The sequence below is a fragment of the Adelges cooleyi genome, unplaced genomic scaffold (genome assembly GCF_023614345.1).
Source record: "Adelges cooleyi isolate 19-005CV unplaced genomic scaffold, UGA_ACOO_1.1 ACOO_flye_CR_arks_rails_tigmint_CR_PRNA_651, whole genome shotgun sequence".
Taxonomy (NCBI): Eukaryota; Metazoa; Arthropoda; class Insecta; order Hemiptera; family Adelgidae; genus Adelges; species Adelges cooleyi.
The window spans coordinates 15,444,077-15,457,811 of NW_026096352.1; the positions used below are offsets into that span (position 1 = coordinate 15,444,077).

Below are 13,735 nucleotides of genomic sequence, written 5' to 3' on the forward strand. Positions count from 1 at the left end.
AAGTGGGTATGAAACACAACAAGTGCCTAATACAAGCTTAATTAGATATTATGTGGTTACCGTAGATAGTAATGATATAGTTTAACGGAACAGCAATATTGTAATCAATTTTTAAAGACTCTCATGAACTGTCATAAAGAATTCTTTGATTGTTTATTTAGTTAAGATGGAAGGTATACAATTCTTTGTGATATATGTATGTGTGAAACAGCTTATATAGGAACAAGAAATTCGATAAAATATTTAGAGATTCCTGAAAATCATTTTTCGACTCTGGAAGAGTTGTTTGAAAATTATTAAGATATCTGGAGACCGATTGTAATTAAATAGGTAGTTCCCATAGGAAAAAGCCAGTACAGTTTGTTTGGGGCATAGTGGGGACAGAGCATAATAGGGTTGAGGCACAGTTTTGTGATGATGAATTGTACGTATATAAGATTATAAAGTACATAATAATGAAGTATCATACGGTTTATCAGCTTATAATAGCTGTATTTCTGTACATTCGAGGAAACTGTAAAATCTGTGTAATTTCTGAAATCAGTGGAAAGCATCTAAAAGGATATCAAGTAAAGAAGTTCAAAACAATCAGTTTTCTCATTTAGTGACTTATTAAAAAAAAAAAAGGAAACCAATAAATTAAAAAAATATTATTACTAGACTCTTTTTATAAAAGTCATTAACAATAAAAACCTACGGAGATGGTAGGTTATTCTGGTAGGGACACAGGACATCAGAGTACTTATTTATTAGCTTGATTAAGCTATTGCTCATTTTCACACTGTATGTGAAATTTAACTAAAAGGTGGTTCAATATAAGAGAGGAGTCGAAGGAAAAATAAATGTTCCATAAAATCCAAAAACAAACGGTGCGTTGAAAATAAAAACAATCGATACAGAGGCAATTGTTGAAGCAGCATGACACGATAATCTAATACGGTCGGTGGTGGTGGTCATAGGTGGCGATGAGGAGGTGAGTAGCAGTCGAATTGTTCAAACATACCGTTTGTGTTTACTTTGACTGTTTTTGTGTACAAAATATTTTCATTATACACATTCGCGATAATATGCGTAAAGGTCTAAAACTAGTCCAACACGTACAATCATTTTTCATACCTAGATAACTATCCGGATTGTTCGGTTCTCAGTGATTCGTTCAAAGTTCGTAGTTACTCGAGATTTAAATTTTTTCAAAATATAAAAATGCTAAATCAACGCTTTTTAAGCGGTTTGATGATTCTTGTACTATGCAGCAGTATGGTATTTGATTCGATTGCGGAACCCACCGTAACCCAGATGACCGAACTTCTGAGTTATCCGGGATGGCGTGGTTTGCCTCCGCTGGAAATCGTCGACGTCAGTGGAAGGTACAAAATAAACGAAGTGCTTGGGGACGATACCGCAGGACCAATCAAGATAACAGTCCAAAGCGCAGTTCTTAAAGTTCGACAAGTCCAACTTTTACTGAGTTGCCAGTACACTATTGATTTTCTAATATATCAAACATATTTATACAGACTTGGCACAGCATGCACGTTTATGGACTCTTCCATTCAACAGGAATGTCTGCAAAAGTTTATGGAGCTATTAAACCCGGAAACCTTTGTGTCGCGCATGCAAGGTGCGCTATCGTTTTTCAGTTTCTTAACTAGGGAAACCGAGTTAAAAACCGCCTTTTTCGATATCCTGGAAGAATTTAGTAACTTGTACGAACCGTTCAGCTTACCTAATGTTGGAGCTGACGTTGTTATTAATTACAAATTAGACAAAATTATAATGGAATTCTGCAGATTAGAAATAATCGCTATCAATTTTTTCAAAAACTTCTGTGGTCCAGCGGCGCTTTTAAAAGAAAAATTTGGCGATTCCAAGTTAAGCACGGTCGACGTAAAACTTAACGAAATATATTTCAAGGCGATCAGCCATGTCGATAAAATGGGCATTATATACCCTTTGATTAAAAACGCAATAAAAGAGTTTTTAGAAATGGATTACTTACTCCTGGGTTTCAAAACGGAATCAAAAGCTACCGTTTTAAATGAAATTACCGACTCTAAATCTCGAGTTCACCAAATAAAAATGATACTAAAAGAGCCTGGCTGGGCACTTTATTTGCATCACTTGAAGATTATTAGGGTAATACGGAATACGGTGTTAAAAATCTGTTCGCCTCTGAAGTCGACAAGCACAATATTAACAATAAAATTCGTCTCGTCTACAACCTGATGAGCGCTTACTTTGTTGAAATATTAAATGACTTATTTTTATACTACACGTCTTTATCAGAAATCTATAATTTGGGAATGATACCTGAGGTAAAATATGTCTTTGTCGAATCCTTTGTGATATCAGTCAAAAAAAGCGATCCAGTTATACAGTACATGAAAGCCGCTAATTTATATTTTCAAATGTTATCTCCTCTGAACACAAATATGTATATTTCGAAAATCCTAACCATGTTCAATAGTTTTATTGAAATAACAAATTTCTATGGGACAAACTTTTATAACAAAAATGAGAACGTGTGCCTTGAGGAACAGTTATTTATAAAAATGAAAAGTTTCATGGAGAATTTGTCAAAAATGAAAAACGAACTAAATAAAATAAACTGTCAGATGTCTACCATATTAACAGGGAATCGCACAGATAATGTTAAAAAAACGCAAACGGGTATTGAAATGCAACTCGATGAAAAAATTGAATTGTTCATAAAGACAGTGTTTCCACAATTGGGGCTTATGTTTACACTTAGTGTAGGGTAAGTTTACGATTAGTTTAATGTTTACAGATAGAAGTCCGAATATTTAGACTAAAACAATCAGGAAAATGTTAAATATAATAACAACATTCACAATTATAAAATTATAATTTAAATAAATATAAACCGAGTGTAATATAATTATTTTATTGAATACAATAATATATTTTGACCATTGGATACAAGAATAATTTGAGTCTATGTATTGTTTATTATGTACTGAGTTATTGGTTTGTAATAATATTGTTTATGACATTTTTTGCCAAATTATACCGATTGATCGTAAATTTACCGTAGTGGTTTTGTCAAGATTTTTTCTAGTCTAAAGTCACGATAATTTTTTCCCCGTAAACTAACCTACTCGATTAATATATCTATCATTTTTATAACGTATGTGGTTGGTACTTTAGTTGGTCAAAAGTAGAAAATTATAAATCCCATTATGGTTAAAATCGAATAAACCGAAAACAGAACTGATTGTTAAATATGCATTCACTGTATCAATAGCATGTTATAGCAATCATTAAATTTTCTTGTGTTAACATTCGAAGTAAAATGAATACTTAGATTTTTGTTCATAAAATATTTTTTATTTCTGTAATAGTAGCAAATGGTTTTAATAGAATAAAAGTGACAATTGGCATTATTATTATATTATAATATTGAACCATCATTTAATACAGTTCCACTTACGGTGTGAAAATGAGCAATAGCTAATTATACGCTAATAAATAAGTACTCTCGTATCTCTACCAGAACAAACTACCGTCCCCGTAAGTTTTTATTGTGAAAGACTTCGATCTAAATGGAAAAAACCATAATTATAATGTAATGTAACTCATTATACAGATTAAGCTTTATACATTTATATGATGTTAGTAAAAAAAAAAGAATTCAGAAATTATAAGCACTTTGAAAAACGAATTTCTTCAAAATGGCATGAAAGTATTTAATACTTAAAAAATTGTATTAATTTATAATTATAAACTTGTTAACAATACAATATCATTTAAACAACTTTAGCAGACACCAAAAAAATTGTTTTTTTTACTTTACAAAAAAACAACCTATACAAAAATATGTACAGTAAGTTTTTTTTCTAAGTTATATTACAAAGCTTAAATGCCTTGAAAGGGAAGCCATCCATTGGTAACAACTCTATATGTAAAGTGCGGTTATGTTATTAAGTTTTTTATTTTATATTAGTAGGTCGCTATTCCAGTAACGTTTGGTACCCTCTGGGGCATTTGTGACCATTCGTAGTGTTATATTTGGGAACGCATGTATTGGTCTTATTGTTGAAGGCTTGGCAGGTTTCCATATTTGAATTCCATAAGCCCATATTGGTCGTATTATTGACTTATGTATAAGTAATTTAGTTTTGAGTGGCAGCTTGGATTTAAGAATCCGGCAGAAAAGATGCAATATAATAATATTTAATTTTTAATTTATTCTTTGATGTGAGGTCCCCAGGTTAGACATTTGTCTGGTATTAAACCAAGATATTTTGTCTCATTTGGAGTAGTGATAACTGTGTTGTTGAGTATTGCAGCAGGACAGTTTCATGACGGAGAGCAAAGGTAACGTGACTGGATTTATTTTTATTCCTAAACCATGTCTCACAGATTTTTATCGTAGTTGTAAATAGTGAGCCGCGTCGCTTATATTTTTGTGACAACTTAATATAGCTGTATCGTCAACAAAAGTAGCTAGTAACGTGTAAGAAAAGCAAGGTGAATAAGCACAAATTTTTCTGACTATAAATTTTCTGTCTTGGAAGTATAGTTTTATTTTAAGGGATACATATACGGACTGGAAATATTTTTTCAGTTTGTAAAGTAGACCACTGGGCCAAATATATCAAACGCTTGTGCGACATTACGAAATAAGCCAGTACAATATTGCTTGTTTTAAAATGCTGAAGCGATCGTATATGTCAATCTATGGATTTGGTGAAATGTAGAGTGACTGGCACGAAATCCAAACTGGGTATTAGGCACTAAGAATATTGGGATGCCTATTGGCATGAGTTGACCCTTAAGTTGGACCTGAACGAGAATTAAATGAAAAATGTTTATTGGTAATTAATGAACGTAGGAATTTTCTTTTTTGGTTATTCCAGTAACATCCAATAAAAAATGTTTTGAGTTAAAGTCTCCACCAGCTATATATAAATGACCTAACGTGTCGAAAAAATTTTGAAAATCAACTTGACGTATATTATAACGAGGAGGACAATAGACTGCCGAAATAGTAATTGGAACATTATTAATTTTTATTGACACGCTTGTCGCTTGAATGTGTGGTTCTTGGTACGGTCTGATTTTGATATGTTGTATGGAATTTGATATTAAAATAGAACTACCAGCGTGAGCTGAGCCATCAGGATGGTTAGTTTTGTATGAAGTATATTTGTATAAGCTAAAGTATGATTTTTCAGTAAAGTGTGTTTCACTAATTAGAGCTATGTCAATATAATTGTCGTTTAATATAGTTTGTAATTCATTTTTATAATGTTGAAGTTCATTAGCATTCTAATGAAGCACTTTCAGAGAATTTTTATTAAGATTGGAATCATTAGACATTTAAAAATAATTTTAGTTATAACTGTTGTTAACAAGTATATTATGGGGTTGATTAAAGATTTGAGATCAGATAGAAATGAAAAAAGGTTTTTAGTAAAATCTTTGTCAGCATTTGTATTTTGGTTTGAGTAGTGTTATTATAGTAAGATTGTTGAGTTATTTTGGCGTAGGATTAATGCATGTTGGGATTTTGTACAATAGGGTCTATTACTTGGGTTTTACCGACAGGGGCCTTTAAATTATTTAAAAAATTATGTTCAATATTATGGTTAAAACAAATAATGAACAAAACATTTCTTTCTGACCTAATACAAACTTAATCCAACTAAAATATGGCTATTACCTATATGCATTAAGAGTACAGTAAATTTATAGTTGAAAAAACTAAATACGAATTTGTTCCTGTAAACATTAAGTTGGGCCAATTATTTATTTAGTTCCTCCAATTAGATATTTATCATTTCCATTCTAATTAATTAATTAGGACTATTATTATTTATATTTACGACTGTAATGCTCTAACTATAATTTTAACTCATTATTACCTTAACAATGAGTTTTATCAATATTTGATACTATCTACGGATTTGCTTCAAAGAGTATTATTTGAGAATGATTTCATGTTTTTTTTAGCTTCGATGTGGAGCTGAGAAGGGATTGATTTACAATATGTGTTTTTTTTTTGTTTGCTAAGACCCACGATATTTTTAAACCGCTGGACCGATTTCTTCGTGTATCAACACTATATCAGATATCGAACCTAAAATGTACATAAGTGGGCAAAAAATCCTCTTCAAAAACAAGAAAAACACCCAAAAAGTTTTCATCTTTTTGAACTTAATGTTAGTTTAAGTAGGACCGTTGTTTTTAAAAACATTTACAATTAATTAATTTGAAAAACATTATGTGTCGAATAAAATTTAAATGAATATAATATACATTTTTTAACAAATGTTATTTATACTATATTGATACAGTTTTATTAAAGTATTGCGCAAAAGGCAATGTTATTTGTATAACAACAGAACGTTCATGTGTCTAAAAAACACTAGCGCTAAATAAATAATTCGTAAGCAAAAAAACAATTTTGGTTAGCGTTGTAAAAAATAATTGTTCAATATTCCAAATATTCCTAATATTATTAGTACCAAATAAGTAAAAAAGTTAATTATATTATTATAAAGAGCCTCAAGTCAGAAAGTCATTGATGAATAAGTTTCTTATGAAAAAACCCGTCCAAATAACAAAATATATTGGGCAAAAGATATACTTTGTGATCTCTATAAAGATCTCTGTACAGTTAATTTATAGTTGTAATAACTAAATACAAATTTGTTCCTGTAAACATTTAGTTGGTCCAATTATTTACTTAGTTCTTCCAACTAGAAATCTATTGTGTCCTTATTATAACCCATAGTTTAAGTAGGACGCCGTTTTTTAAAAAAACATTAACAATTAATTAATTTGTTAAGCATTCTGTGTCGAATAAAATTAAAGATATATTATATACATTATTTAACAAGTGTTATCCATACTATATTGAAACAGTTTTATTAAAGTATGGCGCAAAAGGCAATGTTATTTGTAAAATAACAGAACGTTCATGTTTCTTAAAAACAATAGAGCCGGATAAAATATCTCACTTGCAAAAAAAAATGTAGGTTAGCGTTGTATAAAATAATTATCCAATATTCCAAATATTCCTAATATTATTAGTACCAAATAAGTCAAAATGTTAAATATATTATTATACAGAACTTTAAATCAGAAAATTATTAATGTATAAGTGGCCTTCTCAACTATCGCATCGAAACTAAATACTGAATAGACCGAAATAATTGTTGAATTTAAATGGTAAAAGAATGTTATTATGTTCAATTATTATAAATTTTATTCTAATATTATATTATCTTTTTATGTGTCAACAATTCAATCAGTCGGTATAATTTAAAAAACAATATCATCAACAGTTTAATCAACCCAAAAATTCTATGCCAGTGTATAATAAAACAGAAAAGGTACCTTCATGATTGATTCACAAACTCAGATAATGTGCCGTGTTAACTCTGTTAACTCACTAAAGTGGGTATGAAACACAACAAGTGCCTAATACAAGCTTAATTAGACATTATGTGGTTACCGTAGATAGTAATGATATGGTTTAACGGAACAGCAATATTGTATTCAATTTTTAGAGACGCTCATGAACTGTCATAAAGAATTCTTTGATTGTTTATTTAGTTAAGATGGAAGGTATACAATTCTTTGTGATATATGTATGTGTGAAACAGCTTATATAGGAACAAGAAATTCGATAAAAATTTAGAGATTCCAGAAAATCATTTTTCGACTCTGGAAGAGTTGTTTGAAAATTATTAAGATATCTGGAGACCGATTGTAATTAAATAGGTAGTTCCCATAGGAAAAAGCCAGTACAGTTTGTTTGGGGCATAGTGGGGACAGAGCATAATAGGGTTGAGGCACAGTTTTGTGATGATGAATTGTACGTATATAAGATTATAAAGTACATAATAATGAAGTATCATACGGTTTATCAGCTTATAATAGCTGTATTTCTGTACATTCGAGGAAACTGTAAAATCTGTGTAATTTCTGAAATCAGTGGAAAGCATCTAAAAGGATATCAAGTATAGAAGTTCAAAACAATCAGTTTTCTCATTTAGTGACTTATTAAAAAAAAAAAAAGGAAACCAATAAATTAAAAAAATATTATTTCTAGACTCTTTTTATAAAAGTCATTAACAATAAAAACCTACGGAGATGGTAGGTTATTCTGGTAGGGACACAGGACATCAGAGTACTTATTTATTAGCTTGATTAAGCTATTGCTCATTTTCACACTGTATGTGAAATTTAACTAAAAGGTGGTTCAATATAAGAGAGGAGTCGAAGGAAAAATAAATGTTCCATAAAATCCAAAAACAAACGGTGCGTTGAAAATAAAAACAATCGATACAGAGGCAATTGTTGAAGCAGCATGACACGATAATCTAATACGGTCGGTGGTGGTGGTCATAGGTGGCGATGAGGAGGTGGAGTAGCAGTCGAATTAAAGTTCAAACATACCGTTTGTGTTTACTTTGACTGTTTTTGTGTACAAAATATATTCATTATACACATTCGCGATAATATGCGTAAAGGTCTAAAACTAGTCCAACACGTACAATCATTTTTCATACCTAGATAACTATCCGGATTGTTCGGTTCTCAGTGATTTGTTCAAAGTTCGTAGTTACTCGAGATTTAAATTTTTGCAAAATATAAAAATGCTAAATCAACGTTTTTTAAGCGGTTTGATGATTCTTGTACTATGCAGCAGTATGGTATTTGATTCGATTGCGGAACACCCCGTAACCCAGATGACCGAACTTCTGAGTTATCCGGGATGGCGTGGTTTGCCTCCGCTGGAAATCGTCGACGTCAGTGGAAGGTACAAAATAAACGAAGTGCTTGGGCACGATACCGCAGGACCAATCAAGATAACAGTCCAAAGCGTAGTTCTTAAAGTTCGACAAGTCCAACTTTTACTGAGTTGCCAGTACACTATTGATTTTCTAATATATCAAACATATTTATACAGACTTGGCACAGCATGCACGTTTATGGACTCTTCCATTCAACAGGAATGTCTGCAAAAGTTTATGGAGCTATTCAACCCGGAAACCTTTGTGTCGCGCATGCAAGGTGCGCTATCGTTTTTCAGTTTCTTAACTACGGAAACCGAGTTAAAAACCGCCTTTTTCGATATCCTGGAAGAATTTAGTAACTTGTACGAACCGTTCAGCTTACCTAATGTTGGAGCTGACGTTGTTATTAATTACAAATTAGACAAAATTATAATGGAATTCTGCAGATTAGAAATAATCGCTATCAATTTTTTCAAAAACTTCTGTGGTCCAGCGGCGCTTTTAAAAGAAAAATTTGGCGATTCCAGGTTAAGCACGGTCGACGTAAAACTTAACGAAATATATTTCAAGGCGATCAGCCATGTCGATAAAATGGGCATTATATACCCTTTGATTAAAAACGCAATAAAAGAGTTTTTAGAAATGGATTACTTACTCCTGGGTTTCAAAACGGAATCAAAAGCTACCGTTTTAAATGAAATTACCGACTCTAAATCTCGAGTTCACCAAATAAAAATGATACTAAAAGAGCCTGGCTGGGCACTTTATTTGCATCACTTGAGGATTATTAGGGTAATACGCAATACGGTGTTAAAAATCTGTTCCACTGAAGTCGACAAGCACAATATTAACAATAAAATTCGTCTCGTCTACAACCTGATGAGCGCTTACTTTGTTGAAATATTAAATGACTTATTTTTATACTACACGTCTTTATCAGAAATCTATAATTTGGGAATGATACCTGAGGTAAAATATGTCTTTGTCGAATCCTTTGTGATATCAGTCAAAAAAAGCGATCCAGTTATACAGTACATGAAAGCCGCTAATTTATATTTTCAAATGTTATCTCCTCTGACCACAAATATGTATATTTCGAAAATCCCTAACCATGTTCAATAGTTTTATTGAAATAACAAATTTCTATGGGACAAACTTTTATAACAAAAATGAGAACGTGTGCCTTGAGGAACAGTTATTTATAAAAATGAAAAGTTTCATGGAGAATTTGTCAAAAATGAAAAACGAACTAAATAAAATAAACTGTCAGATGTCTACCATATTAACAGGGAATCGCACAGATAATGTTAAAAAAAACGCAAACGGGTATTGAAATGCAACTCGATGAAAAAATTGAATTGTTCATAAAGACAGTGTTTCCACAATTGGGGCTTATGTTTACACTTAGTGTAGGGTAAGTTTACGATTAGTTTAATGTTTACAGATAGAAGTCCGAATGTTTAGACTAAAACAATCAGGAAAATGTTAAATATAATAACAACATTCACAATTATAAAATTATAATTTAAATAAATATAAACCGAGTGTAATATAATTATTTTATTGAATACAATAATATATTTTGACCATTGGATACAAGAATAATTTGAGTCTATGTATTGTTTATTATGTACTGAGTTATTGGTTTGTAATAATATTGTTTATGACATTTTTTGCCAAATTATACCGATTGATCGTAAATTTACCGTAGTGGTTTTGTCAAGATTTTTTCTAGTCTAAAGTCACGATAATTTTTTCCCCGTAAACTAACCTACTCGATTAATATATCTATCATTTTTATAACGTATGTGGTTGGTACTTTAGTTGGTCAAAAGTAGAAAATTACAAATCCCATTATGGTTAAAATCGAATAAACCGAAAACAGAACTGATTGTTAAATAATGCATTCACTGTATCAATAGCATGTATAGCATCATTAAATTTTCTTGTGTTAACATTCGAAGTAAAATGAATACTTTAGATTTTTGTTCATAAAACAATTATTTATTTATTTCTGTAATAGTAGCAAATGGTTTTAATAGAATAAAAGTGACAATTGGCATTATTATTAAGATTACAAAATTTAAGTTGAAAAAACTAAATACGAATTTGTTCTTGTAAACATTAAGTTGGGCCATAATTTATTTAGTTCCTCCAATTAATATTTATCATTTCCATTCTAATTAATAATTAGGACTATTATTATTTATAAATACGACTGTAATGCTCTAACTATAATTTTAACTCATTATTACCTTAACAATGATTTATATCAATATTTGATACTATCTACGGTTTGATTCAAAGAGTATTATTTGAGAATGATTTCATTGTTTTTTTAGCTTCGATGTGGACTGAGAAGGGATTGATTTACAATATGTGTTTTTTTTTGTTTGCTAAGACCCACGATATTTTTTTAAACCGCTGGACCGATTTCTTCGTTTATCAACACTATAACAATATCGAAACCTAAATGTACATAAGTGGGCAAAAAATCCTCTTCAAAAACAAGAAAAACACCCAAAAAGTTTACATCTTTTTGAACTTAATGTTATAGTCTCTATAAGTTTTTTTTTAAAAATAGTCGAAAATAGTTCCTAATTTGTATAAAGTATTTTAGTACGACTACCGATAAACGTTGACAAAATAAGAATAACAAAACCCTTTTCCCTAGAAAAGGTGGAAACTTTTTCTTTTTTTTGCCTTTTAGATAATTAGGTCTTAAGACCTGAAAATTTTACCGAAGGAAGTCATCATGATTTGAAAATATTTTTATTTACATTAATTTGATATATTTATTTTATTTTGTTAAAATTTGAAAAACCATAACGAGCTTTAAAGTTTGAACTGTTACGGCTATATTTTTCGAGAAAAATAATATCAATATACATCCAATGCCAATAAATATTTCTAGAGACGATCAAAAATTGTACTTGAAAATTCAACAAATGTGAACCGCTAATGGCTATTTGTGTGTTTTCATTTAATCATTTATTATTTTGTTTTTTCACTTCTTCAATTTCTCATTTTTTTCCATCAATTAATACAATAAAGATCCTAGTATTCAAATTGATTTACTGTAACAACTTTTATTAAGTTTAATTCAAAAAACATAGGTTAAATTTCACAATCAACAAATTGCCCATTATGCAGTGTTCCACAAAGAAATTGACAATTAAAATAACTTCTGCTCTAGTAAATATTCTTAAGATTTTTTTTAGTTTAATTTATACTTATTGCGCTATAAACATCACGGATGTACTGTTCTAGTGTCATATTAATTAGACAAAAGTTATTTCACTTGTCAAATCTTTGTGGGACACCCCTGTATATATTTTCACCCAATCGTATAATGTTATAATTGGTGTTCTGAGCCATCAGAGCTGTATCAAAAAACAAAAAAAAGGCTGTCTCAAAAGTATAGTTTTGATAACTGTCAACTAATGCCACCGTTTGTTCGACTCTTTATATAAATTTCACTAATTTCCACAATATTATGTTACATAGTACATTTCGGCAAATATACTTTCTTTAACATATAATCAAATGTATATGTAACCATTCAAATTTAAAAGTCCAACTTAGTTGGACTTTTTAGACCTTTAGGAAAAGTACAATGCGTTTTCAGTATTAAACACCTTATATTACTTATTACACTGTACTACGTGTACTTAAATTTTTACCAAAACCTGTTATTCTAAAATTTTCGATTAATCTAACTACATTAAACAAATCTAATGATTCATTAAAGATAAGACACTCATTTTCTCTTAAGACAATCGCATTTTTTAGTTATTATAATTCCCCCAATTCCAAGGATACTTATTCCAATATCCTCGGAAGTCAAATATCTTTGTGTCACACTCGACAAACGTTTAACTTGGGGCTCCCACATTAAATCCAAAAGAAAATTCTCACAGCAGACTCCAATTACAACGTCCAATCCTTAAATCAAAAATACCTTTCCACACTAAAATTATTATATACAAATCCCTATTAAGGCCTATTTGGGCATAAATGCAATCCAAATTTTGGGGATGTGCAAAACCATCCCAACTTCGTACTTACAACTTTCCAATCTACACTCTACGATTATCTCTTCCGCCCCATGGTATGTATAAACTCCACACTTCAAAATGACTTTAAAAATAGAACCAATAAACCATTTAGCCATAAAACACTTCAAAAAAATTTCACTCCAAATACACACTCATTCTAACCCTTTAAATATTTTAACTTGCTTCTAATTCACTCCCCGAAATCCACATCGCCGACTCCGAATACTTTTTTGTCGAGATCTGTTAATTACAATAATTCAAATTAATCTTAATTAAAAATAATTAGAACAAAAATCACAATGGGTTTCTATCACTGGATAGCCTCCCTCCTCATACCAAATCACCGTTTCTATTTGTTTATTTTTTTCCCCTGTCTATTGTATATATAACAATGTAACTATTTGCTTTATTATTCCTTGCAGCATAGATTGTAAATACTCTTTAATAAATAAAAAAAAAATAAAAAATATAATTCCAGACACTTACGTTTGTGTTTTTTTACATAATATAAAATTAAATTAAAATTGTCCACAGCTCGGTGTTTTCACAGAATTGTAGGTAGTACGGTAGAGTAGTAAAAATAATATTTCACTCCACTCTTCCTTCCGTCCTAATTTTTTTTAAAGTTAAATTACTCCAAAAGTGATTGTACAAAGCTGATTATCGACCGTATCTAAATATTCAGAAAATTATTCGTCATTTAAATAATAAATTAAGTACATACGCTACTATTGATTAAGTTTTTAATAGTTGACAGAATTATGGAAAATAATTAAAAAAGGATAATATTTAATATTTTTATAATATTGTGAAATATGATGACAATAATGACAGTATAACACAAAATTACAGTATCAAAAATATTTTCCAAAAGAAAAACTACAAAATTGTGATTATACTAAGGAA

General features: G+C 30.2%; 1 protein-coding gene across 1 annotated transcript; it reads left to right on the plus strand.

Moving 5' to 3' along the window:
- The first annotated feature begins 1,151 nt into the window (after nucleotides 1-1,151).
- Nucleotides 1,152-9,601, plus strand: LOC126845010 (uncharacterized). Its single transcript, XM_050583582.1, has 2 exons — nucleotides 1,152-2,136; nucleotides 9,563-9,601. Exons 1-2 carry the CDS (start codon nucleotides 1,204-1,206, stop codon nucleotides 9,599-9,601), a joined length of 972 nt encoding a protein of 323 aa, XP_050439539.1. The 5' UTR covers nucleotides 1,152-1,203.
- Nucleotides 9,602-13,735: the final 4,134 nt, after the last annotated feature.

Coding starts and splice junctions, on each gene's coding strand:
- LOC126845010 (XM_050583582.1), top strand. CDS start 1,204: ATGCTAAATCAACGCTTTTTAAGCGGTTTGATGATTCTTGTACTATGC. Junction 2,137..9,562: donor ATCACTTGAAGATTATTAGG/GTAATACGGAAT, acceptor GAGGATTATTAG/GGTAATACGCAATACGGTGT.